Here is a 25,149-nt window from a genome sequence, read left to right on the forward strand (position 1 = left end):
TTTATCACTTAATCCACCTCACATTCATTATACATGTTCATAACATTTATAACAATGTTCATAGGACACAACATACACATACACATATATAATGATCAAACCATAACGTTCCAATCCATGACAATAAGCATTTTCAAAATCATGCTATGATAACACTATGATGTTTTAAATATCAATTTATAATATAAATAACTTAATGTACACGTATAATAAAAAAACATATATATATAGTAATAATAATAATAACTAAACATATAATAATACATTACGATAATATACACGCTAATATTGTCATTATTTTTAGAATGCGATGAAAAGAAACGCCTTTGCTTTTTTATTGACTCAAATTGTAGGTTTTCACTTTACATAGCGTATATAATGTCTTAGTAATGACTTATATAGTACACACTACTACAAATTGATCATTCAACATCGTCAAATCTACATCGGTTATTGGAAAACTAATATAGTAAAACATGAAGTGACATTTTTGTAATTTAAACAAACTTTTTGAAGGCGTTAACGACGGTTTTTATAAAACCTCCTTTGATTTGAATGTTACAAAGACGGTTTTTTTATAAAAACCGTCTTTGTTTGTAACCTTACTACTATGGTCTTAGCTAGCACTGTCTTTGAATTCATCATATTTTAATTTCATTATTTTTCATTTTCTAAGCTGAAATAGGGTTTATCGAGGGTTTCGTTTTGTTCCTTCCTCACTGCTATAACAATGGTGAAACTTGGGCGAGGTCGTCGCTCTCCCTCCGATTCCATTTTTGGCTCCTCCTCTCGCTCCTCTTCCCCCTCCGACTCCCGTTCCTCCTCTCACCCACGCACCCTTTCTCGGTCCCGCTCTCCCTCGTGCTCCAAATCCTCTTCCCCCTTATCCTCTTCTTCGTCCCGAAGCTCACGCAGCCGCAATCCTCCCCCGCAGAGGCGTCGAAGGTACCGCTAATTTCCTCGATTGGAGAGCAATTTGATTTTATATATTTTTTTCAATTTGAAAGCGTGCATTGTAGTCTTAGTTGTTGAGTGCTGATTGATGTTGAAATTGAGAACTCTTTGTTTTCAGTTTTAGGACTTTGTGTTGTTGAATGTTTTCGCTTGTGGTATTGACTTTTGAGTGCGGTGTGATTGAGAGCCTGAAGGTTTCGCTAATTTCTATGATTAGAGCGGGGAAAGCACTCTGCGTTTCGCAATTGCATTGTGTCTTTTTTTCTTCAATTTGAAAGCGTGTGTTGTTCTCTTGGTTGTTGATTGATGTTGAAATTGAGAACTCTTGCTTTATGTTTTTGGATTTCACGCTAAAAGTTTTTTCATTTCGTGTCTGTTCTTCAAATTTAAAAGCATGGAATGTTCTCTTAGCTGGGGATTGATGTTGAAGTAGAGATCTGTGTTTATTTTCTTTTTAATTCTTAGATGCTACGCTTGAAGTTTTTGAGTGTGGTGTGATTGGGAGACATGTGGAAATTGAATCTTATCAAGCCTGCAACATTGATTGTTCATTTTGGGTCGTTTCTGAAGATGATTAATGGTCAAAGTTTTAAATTATGCCACAGTTGTGGTTTTGCCACGATAAATGGACATAGGTGATGAGAGTCTCATGTTCCTTTAGTCCATATCATATCCTTCAAACTATTATAATAATTATAATTATATATTTTAATTTTAATTCTGGATGTGATCTATTAACAATATTTTTCCCTTTTGTGTTACTCGTACTTCTTGCTTATGTATTTATCTCCTGTGTTTGAACTCAGGAAACCTTCTCATGTACACGAATCACTTGTTCTTCATGTAGAAAAGCTTAGCAAAAATGTCAATGAAGGGCACTTGAAAGAAATTTTCTGTATTTTTTTAATTATTTATTCCTTGTAGTTTTATCTTACATTTTGAATGTAGTAATATATTATATGCTCTATGTTATCCCCATAGTTGCCAAATAGTTGTAAGAGTTATTACTTGGAAATTCATATGAAATTGGTCTAGTCTAGTGGTGGAGTAAGCAATGTTTCATGGAGGTAGAATCCATGAATTAAGCCTTGTGTAACTTCTCTTTTTGTTCCATTTTCATTTATTTCTCATTAAACTATGACTTTCAATCATTGAGGCTTCAACTTAGCAATTTTAATATTAATATGATTAACTGTTGAGACATATTGGCTTGATGTCTTATTGCCTAATTTAGTGAAGAGACATTTTAGTGACCTTAAAGAATTAATATCAGTAATGAAAGAAAGCTCTTAGTAACCTTTATAACTTCAAAGTACACATGCTTTTGTTGACCTTTTAGTAATCCCCCTTTATGCATTAACTTTTAGGTAACTTTGGTGAGGTTATAAGTGACGAGTTGGAAATGGATTGAACTGTAAGTTTGCATTTACTTTGGCATCATAGCTATATAGAGGAATTTAATGTGATATGAAATTTCATTTTTTCCTCATTTCCAAATCAATCTTCCAAAAGGTATGGATATGTGCAGTTCTAGACAAGAAGGGATGCTGAAAAGGCATTATTGTACATGGATGGTGTAGGTTTCTGTGACTGAATAGGACTGTTTGCAATAATCAAGCTTGTTGGCTGCTACATTTGTAGATTTATGCCTTTGCTTTTTGAAATGCAGGCCCAAATAGATGGCAATGCCATGAAGGCAAGATTTACTCTACCTCCAAGGCAGAAAGTTTCACCACCCCCAAAGGTTTATGTTGACACCCCCAGGACTGATAATGCTAGTGCAAATGTTGACAAGGATGGACCAAAGCGGCAAAGAGAATGTATATATGTGGTGTTGGGCATTTTTTTGTTTGTATTTATAATATCCATTCTTGCTGTGTCTGACTGCAGTAGCTAAGAGCCTATTTCATGCATCTTATTTTGCATACTTTAAGGGTGGTTGCTTTGCTCATTCTAATTGCTAAAAGTCTGAAACCTTGCAATATTCTCCCTTCCCCTTTTTTGCATTTGAATTTTTTAGATTTTTATAGAGAAATCCATGGCTAAAAGCCTGAAACCTTGCAATATGCTTAAAGGTGTGTGCTATGATCACCTAATATTGTTTTCCTTTGTTCATTGCATGCAGAGACATTCACATGCTCACACACATACATGCAACATCTTGCGGGCAATTTCTGTACTGACCCACTAAAATAATTTTAGAGGCACGCAGTAATAATAAATGCTACATGCCTAAAATGGTTAAAAAACACACATTTTCCCATTAAGAAAGCAATGTGGCAAAATGGGGGAATGGATCATCTCACGTGAGCTTCCTTGTTTTTTTATCCTATCATAAATTTCCACTTAGAGTTTTGCTCTTGACCTGTCTTAATATGTGTGCTTTTTTTAATTTATTTTTGCTTAAGATCTGACTTACATTTATATGTTAAAATAAAGAAATTTTACTAACCTTACCGTTGAATTGGGATATTTTCATGATTATCATGCATGAAAAATAAAACACCAAATAATTTTTAAATTCTCTGAAATTTCTAAGTCTAGTTTAGTGAGAAATGAGATCTTTCAATACACATTGGTTGTATTGATGACATTTAGTATAGATATAAAATTGTTCAATTTAGCAGTGTGTGAATGATATAAAAAGGCTGATTCTAGGGCATTATGCATACACTTTGTAGGTAATTGATGCAGCAAATGAGGTTATTAACAATATTGATAGAGAAGAGTTACCAAAATTTTTTGCACTAAAAAATGATCCAGATGATGAGGAAGCGGAGGTGCTTATCCATGTTCCCTTTTCTTTTTGTTATCTTTGCTTTTAGTTATCTTTTATCAAATAATGACACTTGAATGTTCCTTTAAAAATCTGTAACATGGATTTTAATGCAAGTTATTTAATATTAGAAAGAACATTCACGTGCCATTATTTGATAAGAGAACTTGATGCAAAAGGTAAGGAACTTGATCTCAGTTTTTTCCATTGAAAAATATGTTCAGCCTGCTCCACTTGCCATGATAGGCTATCTTGAAATTTTGTTTAATCTAGTAGCTGCTAAAAATCTGTTTTGATCCCTCACTGGCTAGGTAAATAGCCAAAGTAATTGATGGTCTAAGCAATCCATCTTTTGATCTAGCTTTTGAGTTTTAGTTAGACCTAGTTTGTTCCCAACTCTAACATGCATTGTAGCATATGAACTTCATGCTCCTTATGTCTAGGTATATGATTTTTCTAGACATCTTGTCATTCTGTTATAGGGTTGAACTAGAAGCTAGAGATGAGAGCTATGATGTGATAATTGGTGACTTGCCAGACCCAATTGATGGAGGTCCTTGCTATAAACTTTACACCAAGTGTTGAATCAAGTGGCCTCGGAATAATTAAGAAGGGGGGGGGGTTGAATTAATTATTAATGTACCTTGACTAATTAAAACTTATCCTTCTTAATGTTACTAGATTTAATTAGGATTTTACTACCAAGTTAAGAAAGTAAAGAACATTAATTGAAACGTAACCAAAAGTAAAAGCGATAACTAAAAGTGCATAGCGGAAATTAAAAGTGTAGGGAAGAAGAAGACAAACACGAGAGTTTTATACTGGTTTGGCAACAACCCGTGCCTGCATCCAGTCCCCAAGCGACCTGCAGTCCTTGAGATTTCTTTTCAACCTTGTAAAATCCTTTACAAGCAAAGATCCACAAGGGATGTACCCTCCCTTGTTCTCTTTTAACAACCTAGTGGATGTACCTTTCGCTAGAACTGATCCACAAGAGATGTACCCTCTCTTGTTCGCAGTCACAACAACCCAAGTAGATGTACCCTCTACTTGTACCACAAAGGATGTATCCTCCAATGTGTTAAGACAAAGTTCTCAGGCGGTTAGTCCTTCGAAACTTTGTGAAGAGGGAAACAAAAGAATTCTTAGGCGGTTAGTCCTTTGAAATCTTTTGTTTATGGGAAAGGGAAGAATCAAAAGAATTCTCAGACTGTGTCATTTTGAATTCTTTGACAAGGGAGAAGGGAGACACAAAAGAATTCAGGCGGTTAGTTCTTCGTTCTTTTGGAAAAGGGAGAAGAGAGACACAAAAAGAATTCAGGTGGTTAGTCCTTGGCGAATTCTTTTTGGCAAAGAGAGAAGGGAATGAAAAAGATGAATAACACACTTTTGTTTTCAAGGTTTAGAAAACCAGAAAACTTTAGAAAGCTTTTGGCAAAGGAAGAAGAAGACGAAATTCAAGAAGATGCTTAAAGAGATTCAAAGGTTGTAAAGGATTATAATAATTGTTATGAATGAATTATAAAATTCAAGTCAAGGTCTTGCTTTTATAGACTCTTCATGTCTGGTCAAGAAAACCATTAGAAGAGTTATAACTTTAGAAAAACTTGAAAACCATTGGAAGAGTTACATCTTTTGACTTTTATTCAAAACTTATCACTGGTAATCGATTACCAAATCATTGTAATCGATTACACAAAGCATTTTTGTGAAAGGATGTGACTCTTCACAATTGAATTTGAATTTCAACGTTCAAACACACTAGTAATCGATTACCAAAATCTTGTAATCGATTACACCATTTTGAAATTAATTAGAACATTGTAAATTCAGTTTGAAAGCTTTGAAAACAAATTTTGATACTAGTAATCGATTACAGTAAACTGGTAATCGATTACTAGAGAGTAAAAACTCTTTGGTAAAAGCTTTTGTGAAAACTTCATGTGCTACTCATTGTTTTGAAAAAACTTTTTAGTACTTATCTTGATTCTTGAATCTTGAGTCTTGAATCTTGATCTTGATTATTCTTGATTCTTGATTCTTGAAATCAAATTTCTCTTGATTCATGAATTGTTCTTGACTCAATCTTGAAATCATTCTCTTGGGCTTTTTGTCATCTTCTTTGTTATCATCAAAACACCTTGAATCAATCTTGATTCATGACTCAATCTTGATTCAATCATGAAGCTTGCTTCTACACCAAGTCCTTCTATGAGTTGATTGTCAAGCCTAGACTGAAGCAAGGTGGCATATTTGTAACACAGGTATATATGAGTCAGTAATACTATGTATCAATACTCATAAAAAATGAAACAATTAAATAACGTGTGTGTTAGTTAAATTCTTATGCCTTTTCAGGCAGGACCAGCTGGAATATTTAGTCACACCGAAGTCTTCTCATGTATCTACAACACCTTAAGACATGGAAAATATTACTGATAATTAATTTCAAGTGGTTGTTTAGTATTATGTGTTATGTATGTTAAGATATATGTGATAAGAAAAGGAGGCACAATAAAAAAGAAGTTCGACTTAGTCAGAAGAGCTAGACCTGAGTGTGGATATCTTGAATGGGCTATAAATAGGTCCTATCTTGTGCTTCTCTATGAATCTATCAATATTCTGAATTTGAATCACTTAGTCAACTACTTAAAAAAAAAATCACGGTTGAGTTACTACTACTTTTCACCTTTCTCCTCTTGTGAAGTGTTCCAATGGGGTTTATTTAATATGATGTTATAACTTATAACGGTGATGATATATTTTTTTCACGTAATTTCTTTACAATTTTTATTTTTGATACAGTCTATCTTTTTTTGGGTAGTGCAAAGCATTATTATTTTGTACGAGTATAAATAGCATTATATCTATGAACATGACACGTTTAGTTCTAAGAGAGCTACACCTTGCTGGCAGATATAGCTGGCCAAGCATGTATGCGTGCATGCTTTTGTTCTTATTGGTAGGTAGTAGTTAATAGTTGTGTTTAACTAACTACTTTTTTATGGACATGACTAGGTTATTGAAACTAAAATTCATAAGTCTTATGTCATGATCATTGGACATTCTTGTGTGTTACTTATTTGAGCTCTGTTTGGTTTTGTTACAATCTTTGAGAATAGAATTTTACTGGCAAGGATCGAAGAAAATTTCTACTTTATCAAGTTTGTGGATATTGTTCATATAATCAAGGGACAAAAAATAATAAAAGAATACATCTCAGGAATTTCCACAAGATTATTTGTTTTTTCTTGTCAGTTATCATTGTAACATAAAATAAAATCATAAATGACATGGTCTAAAGAACTAGTTATTATTCTCTGAATGTCTTTTACTTACTGTCCTAAGTTAGACACTTAGACATGGGCATAAAAAGTAGTAAACCCAAAACTAAAATTAAAAATTAAGCATAAAAAGTAAACCCAAAACTTCCAATATCAACAAAATCAACCAAGTCCTCAAACCAGTCCAAGTCCTCAAAATAAGACCTCATTTATTAAACTTCATTCTTTTTTTGTTTTTCTCTTTTTTTTTTTGAAGCATAACACGAAAATTTAAAAGCATTTTGAATATTTGAAAAATAAAGCAACAATTAGGCAATATATGTATATACATAAAGCATGGCAAAAATACATCATTAAGCATGGCAAAAAAAAAACATATCATCCAATGAAACATACCCCTCACACTTATTTCCAAAACAATTCCAAAGCTCCAAAATTCCTTAAGGGTAGGGTGAGATCATGGTTTTTCACTTAAGGCTTGTAATGAGCTTCAAAACAAAGAAAGGGGAACATAGGCTCAAAAGGGCTATCAAAGGAATTAATTCAAGGTAGGCTCATTTGGCTAGAGGCTTATAAAAACAAAATGCCTAAATCATCTCCCAACATGCATGTGAACCAAGAAGTATCAACAAGAGTCAAGCCAAGGCTATTGTGCAAGCAATCAATGAGGCATAACACACCGAATAAAATAGATGATGATGGCTCAAAATCTCACCAGGGGTAAATCTATCACTTTCAATTCAACCTTTCAAAACTAACTTGACATGTAGAGAAAAACAAGGATTTCAATTCACAAAATGCCAAGAAACTCCTATTTCAAAAACAATTACCCATTACCCGTACATAACCTAGAATTCAAAGAGAAACATGCAATGTTGTACACAAAACATAAAACCAAAAATAACAAAATTAACCTAGAAAACCCCAAAAAAGAACAATCTCCCCCCCACACTTAAACAACACATTGTCCTTAATGTAGCACAATCATAAGATCAAGAGCAATAAGAACAATCAATAAATTTGGACAAGTGCAATAAAAGTAAAGAAGGAGACAGAAAAAGAAAACTCCCTAAGTCATGACGGAAGAGAAGTAGGGTGAAGTAAGGAGGTCTCCTCCACTACTACATCCACCAAGGAAGGATTTGTGAGGAATGGTTTCAGCCAGTGTCCATTGACCTTGAAGCTCTTATCTGTGGATTCACGTTTGATCTCAACTGTACCATAAGGAAAAACATTAGTCACCACAAAAGGACCAATCCACTTTGACCTCAACTTACCACTCATGAGTCCGAGCCTAGAGTTATATAATAAAACTTTCTGTCCAACCACGAAGTCCTTCTTAGCTATCAAGTTGTCATGGAACTTCTTGGTCTTCTCCTTGTAGAATTTGGAATTCTCATAGGCTTCTAAAAGGATCTCATCTAGCTCACTTAGTTGCAACTTCCTTTCCTCTCCAGCCTGATCAATAGAGAAGTTGCAGGTCTTTACAGCCTAGTAGGCTTTGTGCTCTATCTCTACAGGAAGATGACATGCCTTGCCAAAGACAACCTGATAAGGAGGCATTCCTATGGGTGCTTTGTAGGCAGTCCTATGCGCCCAAAGAGCATCATCCAACTTGGTGCTCCAATCCTTTCTGTTCAGCTGCACAATCTTCTCCAAGATCCTTTTTATCTCCCTGTTTGAAATCTCAACCTACCCATTAGTTTGGGGGTGGTAAGGTGTGGAAATTCTGTGCACGACCCCATACTTTTTGAGCAAGGCATACATGGATCTATTATAAAAATGGGTGCCTTGATCACTAACGATGGCTCTAGGGACTCCAAACCTGCAAAACAAATTAGATCTAACAAAATCCACAACAACCTTAGCATCGTTAGTTCTGGTGGCTTTGGCTTCCACCCATTTTGAAATATAATCAACAGCAAGGAGAATATAAACAAAACCAAAAGAGAAAGGGAAAGGCCCCATAAAGTCTATACCCCAGACATCAAACACCTCACAAAACAACATGGGTTGTTGAGGCATTTACTGTCTCCATGAAAGTGAGCCGCCTGCTTTCTGACAAGGCTCATAAGTGCTACAGATTCTCCACGCATCCATGAAGATGGTGGGCCAATAGAAACCGTAGTCAAGCACCTTGCAAGCTATCCTCTATATGCCAAGATGGCCACCTGGTGCGGAAGAATGACAAAATTGTAGGACCGAGTCAATCTTATGGTCTGGAATGCATCTCCTAATAACCTGGTCACTGCACAACTTCCACAAATAGGGGTCATCCCAAATATAATGCTTAGTATCACTCTTAATTTTATTAGTTTGAGCTTTAGATGCTAAGGGAGGAAAAATAGAAGCAACCAAATAATTCACAATATTAGCAAACCAAGGAGTGGGGAAGGAATCAGAAATATTATACAAAATGTACAAATGGTCATCCAGAAAATCATCCCGAATGGGTGAGTCCTTAGACGCACGCTCAATCCTACTCAGGTGGTCAGCCACGAGGTTCTATGCACCGCTCCGATCACGGATCTCCAAATCAAACTCTTGGAGCCAAAGTATCCACCTGATCAATCTAGGCTTTGATTCAGCCTTCTTCAACAGGTACTTCAGAGCTGCATGGTCAGTATAAACAATAACATGAGTACCAAGCAAATATGAACGAAATTTATCAAGAGAAAAAACTATTGCTAATAGCTCCTTCTCTGTGGTAGTGTAATTTGCTTGGGCAACATCCAAAGTTCTGGAAGCATAGTAGATCACCCGAGGCAGCTTGTCAATCTTTTGAGCAAGGACAGCCCCCAATGCATAATTGGATGCATCGCACATCAGCTCAAATGGGACTGTCCAATTAGGTGCCTGAATGATAGGGGTGGTAGTCAACGCACGCTTGAGGCAATCAAAAGCCTCCTTGCATTGGTCATCAAAATCAAACTCCACCTCTTTTTGCAGCAGATTGGATAGTGGAAGGGCCACTTTGCTAAAGTCCTTGATAAAACGCCTATAAAACCCTGCATGGCCAAGAAAAGAAATTGTGAAGTAATAGCTATCTTTGCAGGGTCTATCTCTATGCCCCTACTGGAAATGATATGCCCTGAAACTATACCTTGTTCTACCATGAAGTGACACTTTTCAAAATTCAGCACAAGGTTAGTTTCAATGCATCAATTAAGAACTCTATCCAGATTATCCAAACATGCATCAAAAGAGGATCCATAAACAGTAAAATCATCCATAAACACCTCTATGAAACTCTCTAAAAAGTCACTAAAAATGCTAAGCATACACCACTGGAAGGTACCAGGGGCGTTGCATAGGCCAAAAGGCATCCTCCTATAGGCAAAAGTGCCAAAGGAACAGGTGAATATGGTCTTTTCTTGATCCTCAGAAGCAATATGAATTTGTAAATAACCAGAAAAACCATCAAGAAAATAGTAATGAGACTTACCTGCCAAACGCTCAAGCATTTGATCAATGAATGGCAAGGGAAAATGATCTTTTCTGGTTGCCTGGTTCAGCCTCCTATAATCAATACAGACTCGCCAGCTGTTCTGCACTCTTGTGGGGATAAGCTCATCCCTCTCATTCTGGATCACTGTGAGGCCTGTCTTCTTAGGAACTACTTGGACTGGACTCATCCGCTGGCTGTCAGAAATAAGGTAGATGATTCCAGCTTGCAAGAGCTTGGTCACATCCTTTTTCACCACATCTAGAATGATGGGGTTGAGTCGCCGTTATGGCTGCCTCACTGGCTCAGCTCCATCCTCTAAAAGTATCCTATGCATGCAGGTAGATGGGCTAATACTAGGAATGTTGGCTAAAGTCCATCCAATGGCTTTCTTGTGCTTCTTGAGCACTAGCCACAACTTCTCCTCTTGCTCAGCAGCAAGGGAGGCAGAGATGATCACTAGAAATTTTTCCTTGTCCTCCAAGTAAGCATACTTGAGGTTTACTGGTAAGGGCTTCAACTCTGGTGTGGGTGGTGGCTGAATAGTGGGAGGAACCAGGGTAGGAGAAGAAGAGGAGGGGTCCTTAGCCTGTACCTTATAAAGCAAGTCAAGGATATATGTACTTCCTGCAACATGGTTAGTGCATTTTGACTCTAAAAAATCAACATCAAGAGGTACAATACCCAGAAAATCAAAACCAGACTCAAATTTAAATTCACTCTCAGCATAAAAATCAGATACAAGATCAAATTCAAACTCAGATTCAGATTCAATGCATGAGGAATGACAAGTATGCAGATTAGATAAAAATGGATGTTTTCTACCATGAAGAGAATCAAAATCAAACATATAATCATCAACAATCTGATCAAGTATCTCAACATGAAAAACAGAATGATCCTCAGATGGATGTTTCATGGCATCAAGAATGTTAAAATGAACAACAATATCACCAAATTCCATAGACAATGTGCCAGCATAAACATCTATCTCGGTTCAGGCTGTTTTCATAAATGGCTTGCCTAAAATAATTGGAACTGAACCATGGGAAAATCCCTCTTCCATATCAAGAACATAAAAATCAGCAGAAAAAATAAGTTCACCAACCTGACCCAACACATCCTCTATGAAACCTACGGGGTAAGCAACACTTCTATTTGCCAAATGAATCACCACATCCGTAGGTTGAAAAGGTCCAAGAGATAAAGACTTGAAAATGGACAGAGGCATGACACTAACTGATGCTCCTAGATCTAGCATGGCATTCTCAAATTTGTTGTTCCCAATAATGCAAGGTATACAGAAAGTACCTGGGTCCTTACATTTTTCAGGAATGTGAGGAACATATTTACCTATCAATGCTGACACATTTCTACCTATGTTAATCCTTTCATTGCCCTTGTGCCTCCTTTTGTGGGTGCATAGCTCCTTTAGAAACTTGGCATATCTTGGAATTTGCTTGAGGGCATCTAGCAGAGGTATGTTCACCTCTACTTTCCTGAAAGTCTCCAAGATCTCCACTTCTTCCATCTTTTTGTTTGGAATTGCTCTAGGTGGAAATGGAAGAGGGATAGGAGGCTGCTACAAGTCAGAACTACTAGAAGAAGGTCCACCTGCATGAAAATTTTTGTTAGCTCCTTCATGATCAGGAAGCTTTCTCTTTTGTATAGCTAGCTCATCCTCTTTTTCAGGTGTAGAATAAAGCTTGACAGGTTCAGGTGCAGGTGCTGCTACTGGTGGAGGCACTTCAATTTGCTTGCCAGACCTCAAGGTGATGGCACTCACATTTTTCGGATTCTGCACAGTTTGTGAAGGCAATTTGTCAGAATTTTGGGACTGAACATGGTTCAACTGAGTAGCCATCTACCCCATCTGATTTGTTAGACTCTGAATGGAGGCTCTTGTCTGTTGCTGAAATTGCATATTCTGGATGGTCATTTGCCTCACTAACTCCTCTAAGGAATGTTGAGGAGGGGCCTCAGTTGCTTGTTGTCTTTGCTGTTGTTGCTGTTGCATTAGAGGAGGAACATATGGCCTGCTTGGACTAGCAGTATTCTAGAAGGGAGGGACATGCTGTTGTTGTTGCTGTTGTTGTTGTGGAGGATTTGCCCATCTTAGATTTGGATGATTCCTCCAACCTGGATTGTATCTGTTACTTGAAAGATCATAATTATTCGGCTGTTGTTGGTTTTGCTGTTGAGGGGGTCTATTATAAATGTTTGCAGCATAGGCTTTAGGTTGCTCATTGACTCCAGATTGTTGCAAAGAAGGACAGAGATCTGTATGGTGTTCAGCAGAAGAACATAGACCACAGACTCTTGCAACAGTAATAGGTGCAGATGCAAATTTTTGATTTATGGCAAGCTGAGTGACTAGGTTGACCAAGGCATCAAGTTTTCCCTCAAGCTTCATATTTTCAGCAGATGAAGATGAATCCATGGCCACATCATGGACTCCTCTAAGGACAATAGCATCATTTCTTGCACTGAATTGTTGGGAGTTGGAAGCCATCTTCTCAATCAGATTCCTAGCCTCAACAGGGGTCATATCACTAAGATGTAGACAAAGGATCAAGCTAAAAGCTGAATGTTTTGATGATGCCAAAGGATCACATGAATCACATGCTTCTCAAAGATTTATTCAAAACAAAGATATTCAAGATGAATGATCAAGATAGTCTCTAGAGTCTTAGGAAGGGTATAATAAATAGGAAGGGAATTCTAATTGAAGTCGCAAAAGGTTTGGCCAAGAAATCTAAGTTCAAAAGGTTTTTTCAACAGATTTACTCTCTGGTAATCGATTACCAGAGGATGTAATCGATTACCAGTGGCCAAAAACGATTTACAACAGCTATTAAATTTGAATTCAAAATTTGTACTGTGTAATCGATTACACATATATGGTAATCGATTACCAGCAGTTATTGAACGTTTTTAATTCAAATTTTAAAGCTTGTAATCGATTACACACATACTGTAATCGATTACCAGAGAAGTTTTTCAGAAAATATTCTCAACAGTCACATCCTTTTACTTGATTCTTGAATGGCTGTCAAAGGCCTATATATGTGTGACTTGGGACACGAATTTGCTAAGAGTTTTTCAGAACAAAAAGGTCTTATCCTCTTAAAAAGCAAATCATTTTATCCTCTTACAAATTCCTTGGCCAAATTACTTGTGATTCAATAAGGAATTATTTGAGTGCTCAAATTGTTCAATCTATCTCTTTCAAGAGAGATTTCTTCTTTTCTTCTTCTTCATTCTGAAAAGGGATTAAGAGACCGAGGGTCTCTTGTTGTGAAAGAATTCTAAACACAAAGGAAGGGTTGTCCTTGTGTGTTTAGAACTTGTAAAAGGAATTTACAAGATAGTGGAACTCTCAAGCGGGTTGCTTGGGGACTGGACGTAGGCACAAGGGTGTGGCCGAACCAGTATAAATTTGAGTTTGCATTTTCTCTTCCCTTAAACTCCTTTATTTATTATTGATTTATATTCATATTCGAATCAATATTTAAGAAATTCATTATTAAGGGAATTTATAACTTGAATAGAAAGTGAAATAGAATTTTAATTGGGGAAATAAGTTGTAATATCTTAATTCAACCCCCCCTTCTTAAGATATCTGAGGCCACTTGTCCAACAAGTGGTATCAGAGCTTCATTCTTGTATAAAGTTTAGAAGCTTCAAGAATTATGGCCTCATCAAACTACTTGTTTCCCGAGGGAAATTCTATAAATAGACCTCCCATCTTTAATGGAGTGGGTTACCACTACTGGAAAACCCGCATGCAAATCTTTATAGAGGCAATAGATTTAAATATTTGGGAAGCCATAGAACAAGGACCTTATGTTCCCTCTATAATAGCCGGAAGTGCAACAATAGAAAAACCTAAAGCAGATTGGACTGAGGAAGAAAGAAGATTAGTACAATATAATTTAAAGGCAAAAAATATTATTACATTTGCCTTAGGAATAGACGAATACTTTAGGGTTTCAAATTGTAACAGTGCTAAGGATATGTGGGATACACTACAAGTAACACATGAAGGCACAACAGATGTTAAAAGATCTAGAATAAACGCTTTAACTCGTGAATACAAACTTTTTAGGATGAATGTAAATGAAAGTATACAAGACATGCAAAAGAGGTTCACACACATAGTTAATCATCTTGCATCTCTAGGAAAAACTTTTCAAAATGAAGATCTAGTAAATAAAGTCTTAAGATGTCTTAATAGAGAATGGCAACCAAAAGTAACAGCCATCACAGAATCTCAAGATTTATCTAGTATGTCTCTTGCTACATTATTTGGAAAATTGCAGGAGCATGAAATGGAATTACTAAGATTAAATCAGCATGAAGAAACTGATAAGAAGAAGAAAGGAATCGCTCTTAAAGCCTCATCTGCAATCCAAGAAGACAGTGATAAAGAAGATTCAATTGACTTGGATAATGATGAAGATATTAGTCTGTTTGTAAAAAGATTCAACAAGTTTCTGAGAGTCAGAGGAAATCAAAAGCGACCCAATTTTAAACCTAAAAGAAGGACAGAAACTTCATCCTCTACTCTAAAATGCTTTGAGTACAATCAACCTGGACATCGGAGGGTTGATTGTCCCATCTTCAAGAAAAAGATGGAGAAGTCTGAAAAGAAGAATATTAACGAAAAGAAATTGAAGAAAACATACATTACATGGGATGAAAATGATATGGAATCTTCTGAAGATTCAGAAAATGAAGAAATAAACCTCTGCCTTATGGCAAAAAGTTATGAAAGTGATGAAGAGGTAACATCTTCAAACAATTTATCTATTTCTTTTGATGAATTACAAGATGCATTTGCTGATTTGCATAAAGAGTCAATTAAACTTGCAAAGTTAGTTTCATCTTCAAAGAAAAAAATTTCAAATTTAGAAAATGAAATTTTAAAATTAAACAAAGAATTAGATCATCTTAGAAATGAAGTCTCAATTTCTAAACCAAATGAAAAAGTTCATATCTCTACTATTTCTAACAAGAAAATGTCAGATTCTTGTAGTTGTTGTGAAAAGTATGAAAAAGAAATCAAAGAGTTGAAAAACTCACTTGCAAAATTTACTTATAGTAAAAATAATTTAGATGTCATATTAGGAAAACAAAGACATGTCTCTAATAAGGCTGGACTAGGATATAAATCTGAAAAACAACAAAAATTTCATAAAAACTTCTCTACTTCCACACAAAAATATAATTCTAGTTCTATCACATGTTTTTACTGTGGAAGAAAAGGGCATGGCACATCTACATGCTATTTTAGAAGAAATTGTAACAATATTAAAATGATTTGGGTCCCAAAAGGATCCTTTATTCATACTAACACACAAGGACCCAATAAAGTTTGGGTACCTAAGTTACAACCTTGATTTTGTAGGAACCCTTGAGGAAAAAGTGGTACATAGATAGCGGATGCTCAAAACATATGACGGGAGACAAATCAAAATTCATACATATCTCTCCCAAGAAAAGCGGACATGTAACTTATGGTGACAACAACAAAGGTAGAATTCTTGGAGTTGGAAAAATAGGTACAAATGCTTCAACCTCCATTGAAAATGTTCTACTTGTTGAAGGTCTTAAACATAGTCTGCTTAGTGTGAGTCAATTATGTGACAAAGGCTATCTGGTATCATTTGATTCTCAAAAGTGTGTCATTGAACAAAAGCATGATATGAATATAAAGCATATAGGGTTTAGAGTCAACAATGTTTACATGATAGACTTAAGTCAAAAACTAGATAATAATCAATGTTTTCTTAGTAAAGATGATGATCCATGGTTGTGGCATAAACGGATTGCACATATAAACATGGAACACTTAAATAGATTAATATCAAAAGATTTAGTTGTTGGTTTGCCAAAACTAAGATTTGAAAAAGATAGGCTATGTGATGCATGCCAAAAGGGAAAACAAACTAGAGTTTCTTTCAAATCTAAAAACATTGTTTCAACTACTCAACCCTTACAATTACTTCATATGGATTTGTTTGGTCCTTCCAGAATCATGAGTTTTGGAGGAAGTTACTATGCTCTTGTTATAGTTGATGATTATTCTAGATACACCTGGACTCTTTTTATCACTCATAAGAATGATGCATTTCAAGCATTTAGAAAACTTGCAAAAATCATTCAAAATAAGAAAAATATAAAGATTATATCTATTAGGAGTGATCATGGGGGTGAGTTTGAAAATAAAGAATTTGAATTATTTTGTGATAAGCATGGGATTGAGCATAACTTTTCTGCACCAAGAACCCCTCAACAAAATGGTGTTGTTGAAAGGAAAAATAAATCTTTGGAAGAGATTGCTAGAACTTTATTAAATGATACTCCTCTTCCAAAATACTTTTGGGCTGAAGCCGTTAACACTGCATGCTACATTTTAAATAGGGCTTTAATAAGACCCATTTTAAAGAAAACTCCATATGAATTGTTCAATGGTAGAAAACCAAACATCTCACATCTTCATATCTTTGGTTGTAAATGTTTTGTATTGAATAATGGAAAAGATAACTTAGGAAAATTTGATGCTAAGTCAGATGAAGGTATTTTCCTTGGATATTCTCTGCATAGTAAAGCTTATAGAATATACAATAAAAGAACAATGACAATTGAAGAGTCTATACATATTTCCTTTGATGAGTCTAATGCCATTCTTCCAAGGAAGGATTTTTTAGATGATATTTCAAATTCCTTAGAAGATACACATATTCATGGAAATGACTCTAAAGAAAAAGATGAAGGAAGCAATGAGGATTCTCAAGATAATAGGGCTAGAGGAAATAATGAACTTCCAAGAGAATGGAAAGCCTCAAGAGATCATCCCCTCGACAACATTATTGGTGATATATCAAAAGGGGTAACAACTAGACATTCTCTTAAAGATTTATGCAATAATATGGCTTTTGTATCTATGATTGAACCTAAAAATATAAAAGAAACCATAGTATATGATAACTGGATAATTGCCATGCAAGAAGAACTTAATCAATTTGAAAGAAATAATGTGTGGAAACTAGTAGAAAAACCTGAAAATTATCCTGTCATAGGAACAAAATGGGTTTTTAGAAATAAATTAGATGAACATGGCATAATTATTAGAAATAAGGCTAGGTTAGTAGCAAAAGGGTATAATCAAGAAGAGGGAATAGACTATGAAGAAACATATGCTCCAGTTGCAAGATTAGAAGCCATTAGAATGCTCTTAGCATATGCATCCATAATGAATTTTAAACTCTATCAAATGGATGTTAAAAGTGCTTTTCTAAATGGTTTAATTCAAGAAGAAGTATATGTTGAACAACCCCCAGGCTTTGAAATCCCTGATAAACCAAATCATGTTTATAAATTGCAAATGGCTCTTTATGGTTTGAAACAAGCCCCTAGGGCGTGGTATGAACGCTTAAGCAATTTTCTTCTAGAAAAAGAATTCTCTAGAGGAAAAGTGGATACCACATTGTTCATAAAGAGAAAGCATAATGATATTTTGTTGGTTCAAATATATGTTGATGATATAATTTTTGGATCCACTAATGATTCATTGTGCAAGGAGTTTTCCCTTGATATGAAAAGTGAATTTGAAATGTCAATGATGGGAGAACTAAAGTACTTCCTGGGATTACAAATCAAGCAAACTCAAGAAGGTATATTCATCAATCAAGCCAAGTACTGCAAGGAATTGATCAAAAGATTTGGGATGGAAAGTGCAAAACACATGGCTACACCAATGAGCACTAGCTGTTACTTAGATAAAGATGAATCTGGTCAATCTATAGACATGAAACAATATCGAGGTATGATCGGATCTCTTCTCTATTTATCTACTAGTAGACCTGATATTATGTTTAGTGTATGCATGTGTGCTAGGTTTCAATCCAACCCCAAACAATCACATTTGAGTGCAGTTTAGAGAATCATGAGATATCTATTAGATACAATAAATTTAGGATTATGGTATCCTAAGAACTCAACATGTAACTTAATAGGATATTCTGATTCTGACTTTGCCGGATCTAAAACTGATAGAAAAAGCACAAGTGGAACTTGTCAATTCATTGGATCCGCTCCTGTCTCATGGCATAGTAAGAAACAAAATAGTGTTGCTTTATCCACTGCTGAAGCGGAATATATTTCTGCCGGCAGTTGTTGTGCACAGATTTTATGGATGAAGCGACAATTATCTGACTATGGTATCCTTCTTGATCGTATACCTATTCGGTGTGATAATACTAGTGCCATAAATCTATCCAAAAACCCTGTTCAACACTCTAGAACCAAACATATAGAAATTAGGCACCATTTTCTTAGAGATCATGTCCTAAAGGGAGATTGTATATTAGAGTTTGTTGATACAAAGAATCAGCTTGCTGATATCTTTACAAAACCTCTCCCAAAAGAAATATTTTTTTCAATAAGAAGAGAATTAGGCTTTTTAGACCTTAGTGATTTGGATGGGTAATTTTTTTAATGATTGATTGTGTTTTGATTGAGTATGACGCTTGTGTTGTTTAATTTACTTTACTTTTTGTTAGTTAATTAATTATTAAGATAGTATAAGTTTTTAGACTTAGAAATAAGTTTTTCTTTTAGGAAAAGGCTATTTTTTGTTCTGGTAATCGATTACACTAGAACAGATGGCCTGTAATCGATTACAGTATTCATGTAATCGATTACCAGTAGGCTGCCTCCTCCTGTAATCGATTACCATTACTTGTAATCGATTACCACACGTCCTGCTCTATAAATATCACATTTTCCAGAAATCCCTGCGCAGCCCCTTTTCTCTTACGACGTTCCTCCATTCCCAAACCTCCAAACCTTCGTATCTCACTCATTTCTTCATTAAATCAACTCCCGTAAATTGCAACCTTCTTCTTCTTCATTTTTCTTTTGATTTCACCGATTGAAATCTGCAAAAACTCCTTCAAATGGCAGAATCGTCAAAGAAACGAAAGGGTTCTTTCGCCTCCGCTTCGACTTCAAGAGCTCATCGTTCCGGAGCCACTAGTGCATCCACAGCACCAATTCCACCCTCATTGTCCTCTTCCCCATTGTTTTCTTTCGACGAACAGCAGAAACGGTACTCCAATCTTTTCTCATCTCATTCCATTATCGACCCTAAGTTTATTGATATGGAATTCTTTTCTGATGAAACCTTTGATTGCATTCAAGCCTTTCAGAACTTAGGTCTTCTACCTTTTATGTCATTACAATTGCCTATTTATCCTGAATTGGTTAAAGCTTTTTATTGTAATCTTGAAATTCAGGACATCACTCTGATTTCTAAGGTTTTTGGAATAAAAATGGTCATTGACCAGTCCCTTTTCCATGACTTAACCAAATTACCCAGTGACGGTGTACCATTTGAAGGTACACTGGATGACGACTGGAAATTTGATTTCTCTGCACATGATGCCCGCCAGTTGGTTTGCACCAACAATGCGGATATGACCGGACGCCTTCTTGCCGGGTCATTGGCTTTTGAAAGCCGCATCCTTCACTATTTAATTGTGCGTATTCTGCTTCCACGGTCTTCCAACCTTGCCCAGGTTTCTGAGGAAGATCTAATTATCATGTGGGCCTGTCATGCAGGGCGTCAACTTGACTGGGCACACTTAGTCAGATATCGCATGCATAAGGCATTGCGATTAAATGCTCCACTACCATATCCACAGCTTGTTACTCTCTTTCTTCGTCATTTTGGAATTCCTCTTGATTCTGAATCTTATATTCCAATCAAGAGATCTTTTTTAATTGGTGCTGCTGTGATTGCTTCTTTTGGTTACCGCAAAGAGCATGATGGCTCTTGGGTCAAAAAGGGCGCTCAACCCGCTGATGAAGAAGGCAACCTACCAGTTGAAGATAATTCCACTCTTCTTCGAAGGCTTATGGACAAGTTTGATGGACTTCAAACTTTTGTTGGTGACAAGTTTGATGCCATGGAATTGCAAGTCGACATGCGGTTCGATGCCATGGAATCAAGGATCACCAAAGTTGAAGAAGATGTCTCCTTCATCCGTACTTGCTTTGATCCACCACCACCGCTTCCATCATCGTCTTAGCTTAAGTATTATGACTAAGTATTATTAGTAATTAAGTATTATTAGTACTTTGGTTTATCGCCGTGTATTTGGCTTATTATTGCTTAGTTATTGTAATCTTGCACTATTATTATAATTCTCGCTTTTGTTTTGGTTAATTATGACGCTGTATGGATTTATTTTGATTTAATGGTTGGCTTTGTTTGGATATTTATTGTGTTAATGATTGGATAATGATTGTTTTGCTCTAGTTCTTTTTGATGTTGCCAAAGGGGGAGAGAACTTGGGAGAGCACATATGGGTTATATGGGTTGGAAATCAATTAGAAATTTATTAGAAATTTATCAATAACAAAAGTTAGGCATACATGCCAAAAGATAGGGGGAGTAAGGGTTGTGTGAACGTGCTATCATCTTGTATATAGCCTGTCTTGATTTCAGGTATTGTCATCATCAAAAAGGGGGAGATTGTAGACAAAGGATCAAGCTGAAAGCTGAATGTTTTGATGATGCCAAAGGATCACATGAATCACATGCTTCTCAAAGATTTATTCAAAACAAAGATATTCAAGATGAATGATCAAGACAATCTCTAGAGTCTTAGGAAGGGTATATTAAATAGAAAGGGAATTCAAATTGAAGTCGCAAAAGGTTTGGCCAAGAAATCTAAGTTCAAAAGGTTTTTTTCAACATATTTACTCTCTGGTAATCGATTACCAGAGGATGTAATCGATTACCAGTGGCCAAAAATGATTTACAACAGCTATTAAATTTGAATTCAAAATTTGTACTGTGTAATCGATTACACATATATGGTAATCGATTACCAGCAGTTATTGAACGTTTTTAATTCAAATTTTAAAGCTTGTAATTGATTACACACATACTGTAATCGATTACCAGAGAAGTTTTTCAGAAAATATTCTCAACAGTCACATCCTTTTACTTGATTCTTGAATGGCTGTCAAAGGCCTATATATGTGTGACTTGGGACACGAATTTGCTAAGAGTTTTTCAGAACAAAAAGGTCTTATCCTCTTAAAAAGCAAATCATTTTATCTTCTTACAAATTCCTTGGCCAAATTACTTGTGATTCAATAAGGAATTATTTGAGTGCTCAAATTGTTCAATCTATCTCTTTCAAGAGAGATTTCTTCTTTTCTTCTTCTTCATTCTGAAAAGGGATTAAGAGACCGAGGGTCTCTTGTTGTGAAAGAATTCTAAACACAAAGGAAGGGTTGTCCTTGTGTGTTTAGAACTTGTAAAAGGAATTTACAAGATAGTGGAACTCTCAAGCGGGTTGCTTGGGGACTGGACGTAGGCACAAGGGTGTGGCCGAACCAGTATAAATCTGAGTTTGCATTTTCTCTTCCCTTAAACTCCTTTATTTATTATTGATTTATATTCATATTCGAATCAATATTTAAGAAATTCATTATTAAGGGAATTTATAACTTGAATAGAAAGTGAAATAGAATTTTAATTGGGGAAATAAGTTGTAATATCTTAATTCAACCCCCCCTTCTTAAGATATCTGAGGCCACTTGTCCAACATAAGAGCTCCACCACTGGCAGCATCAATCATACTCCTCTCCAAGTTGCTAAGTCCCTCATAGAAATATTGCAGAAGGAGTTGCTAAAAAATTGGGTGGTGAGGACAGCTTGCACACAATTTCTTGAATCTTTCCCAGTACTCATACAAGCTCTCTCCACTAAGTTGCCTGATGCCTAAAATGTCTTTTCTGATGGCGGTGGTCCTAGATGCAGGGAAAAATTTCTCCAAGAACACCCTCTTAAGGTCATCCCAGCTGGTAATGGACCTGAGAGCAAGGTAGTACAACCAATCATTCGCCACTCCCTCCAGAGAATGAGGAAAAGCCTTTAGAAGGATATGATCTTCTTGGACATCAGGGGGTTTCATGGTGGAACAGACAATATGGAACTCCCAAAATTGGTAGTTGACTTATAATAAAACCTAATTTTTTATTTGTCAGACGGAATTTCAAATCCCTAAAGCTTCTGACAGTAGGACAAAGAAGAAAATTCTTTAGACTGTTGGTGAGAGGTGGCAACAGTTTAAATCGGACTTGACTAGGAAATGACCCTTGCAGCCGACCAGGACGGTGTGGATGACACTGTCTGTGAAAAATACAACATTAGCAAGGAGAGATGGGCTTAGTTTTGTCAGACACGCAGAGACCCTTCTTGGGAGGTATGTACTTTGTCATTTTAGTTGTTTTCCACAAAAGATTCAGGTGTTATAATTCATTTTAGTAATTTGTATCATTAATGTTTGATTTTTTTCAAGATGTACAAAAAATGGCACAGGCCATCCAAAAGCAAAACACTGCCCGCACGTGTTGTCTCGTGGGGGTTATGAATATTTAGAACAAAAGCTAATGGCTAAGAAGGCAAAAAAGAAACTGGAGGAAGCTGTCCAGTCTGGAACCACTAATGGTGTCATTGACCCTCCATCTCCCATCAGACGCCACGTGAAGTGGAAGATGGCCCGCACCAAGAAAACTGGGCAAATGACGTCTGAGGCAGCAAAGGAAATCGCTGAGGAGATCGTAAGTCATTTTCAATTAAGAATTCTAACTATGTTTGTTTATTCTGTGAATGCCGAAGACAAATATATTTGTTCTGTACAGGATTCTTTGGAGGAGCAGGCTTCACAGGGATCGTTTGTCCCTCATGGACATCAGGATGTCCTGACTGCCGCCATTGGGCGAGCAGAGCACCCTGGCCGTGTCCGTGCTGTTGGAGTCGGCGTCACCATCAAGCAATATTTTGGATCGGCTCCACGAACATCCCACAGCTCTTCCTCCCTGCCTCCTGAAGACCTACAGTAGATGACCCAACAAATCAGCGACCAACTAGAGAGGAGTCGATCACATAAAAAGTGACATAGCAACTGATGGCATCTTTCAGCCAGATGCAGTCCCAGTTTCAATCCCAGATGCAATCTCAGGGACTTGCACTACCTCCAGAGCCTATGGTTGGTCCATCAGGTCCTCGTGTCAGCACAAAGGAGACTTATGTTGATCCTTCAGGGAACAATCTTGAGATGGGTGACTCAGACAAGTGCGGGTTGTACATCGAAGCAAATCCTCCCCGCCTGGTTGCCTTAGGAAGAGTTTATGAGGGATCAACAATTCACAACATTCCTTTGTTGCCTGGCCAAGTGAAGGTTGGTGTTGAGGAGGTTAAAGATGCACAGGCTCTCGTTCCTGTACCCACTGATGAGGTTACCTTAGTGGGGCAGGCACTTAACACCTTCCTTGCTTGGCCGACACATCTCGTGAAGCCTTTATCAGAACATGTATTTTACTTTGATTATATGCTTCTTTTTTAATTAATTTATTCAGTGTAATTATTTAACTATGTTTGATCAGCAGACAGTTGTTTCTCCAGCAAAACCTCTACAAAGGCCAGATCCTGAGTCGATGATCCGCTATATCTAATGATATTGACCATCCTAGAGCTTTTCTAGAAGCCTTTCCAGGTTAACTGGGATGCTACCATGTTCGAGGTGTTTAATCCAAACTTCCTGTTGTACATAAAGCATGAAGATCTCTCTGAAATCGCACACGGTAGTCAATGTCTCAGCATATTTGTCATACAGTTGTGGATTGTGTAAGTCAATTTAGCTTACTGTTAATTACCTAAGTTATTGCTTTAAATTCATACATAATTAACTTTGTCTTAACAACAACAGGCATTTGACTAAAACAACTATGCGAGCGGGGAATTCCGATGAGTATGGATTACTGGATGCACAGTCTATTCAGAGATCTGGGCAATTGCAGTTTGACTCCGAAAGTTACATCAAGAGTTGGATGCAGAGTTCAAAACGTGATGTCTACCTTGGAGCCTAGTTAAATGAGTAAGTCAAACAAAATAACTAAATTTAAATAATGTATACTACTACAATAACCCATATTTGTCTCCACTGTAGCGGACACTGGCAAATGGTGGTCATTCTGCCCAAGGAAAACCTTGTTGTTTGGTTTTGTTCCTTGCATAACAGGCCAGACAACTACCTTAAGGGAATAATTAACATGTCAGGGTTGTTTTCAATACATTTGCATTGGCATTACTCAACAACATCAATTTTTAAATGTTCCTGGTATTCAACAGTGCTTTGAAAGGACTTGATGATACTCCAAAGCCTAAATCCAAGGCTGCTGCTAGGTGGATTGTCGTTAAGGTACGTCATTTAAATAAAACTTCTACTTATATATACTGCTTATGTATGTGTACACTAATTGTAGTTAACATTTAGTTAATATACCAATTTCATTATGTATTTAGTGTAATAGACAAAAAGGAAGCACTGAGTGCGGCTATTACATCATGCACTGGATGTCCACCATCATCTTAGGAAGTTTCAGGAAAAACTGGGAAGCGGTAATTGTTTATTTCAACTTGAACTGAGTCAAACCTTAAATGAACTAAGTCATAAGCTTTTGATTTGTCCAACTTATTTCCACCCCTAATGTTATAGATACAAAATAAAGAATTTTTATCAAAAAAAAAAAACATATTCATTACATCAAAATGTAAAAGGCATTTATTTTCTTTTTCATCAATTAAAACCTTTCTAATTTTGTAA

General features: G+C 36.2%; 1 protein-coding gene across 1 annotated transcript; it reads left to right on the top strand.

The window, feature by feature from the left end:
* Positions 1-730: 730 nt before the first annotated feature.
* Positions 731-4,315, top strand: LOC114397085. Its single transcript, XM_028359209.1, has 3 exons — positions 731-945; positions 2,596-2,763; positions 4,213-4,315. The coding sequence occupies exons 1-3, from the start codon at positions 731-733 to the stop codon at positions 4,313-4,315; spliced, it is 486 nt and encodes a 161-aa protein (XP_028215010.1).
* The last annotated feature ends 20,834 nt before the right edge of the window (positions 4,316-25,149 follow it).

This window comes from Glycine soja, chromosome 18 (genome assembly GCF_004193775.1).
Source record: "Glycine soja cultivar W05 chromosome 18, ASM419377v2, whole genome shotgun sequence".
In the NCBI taxonomy this organism is placed as follows: Eukaryota; Viridiplantae; Streptophyta; class Magnoliopsida; order Fabales; family Fabaceae; genus Glycine; species Glycine soja.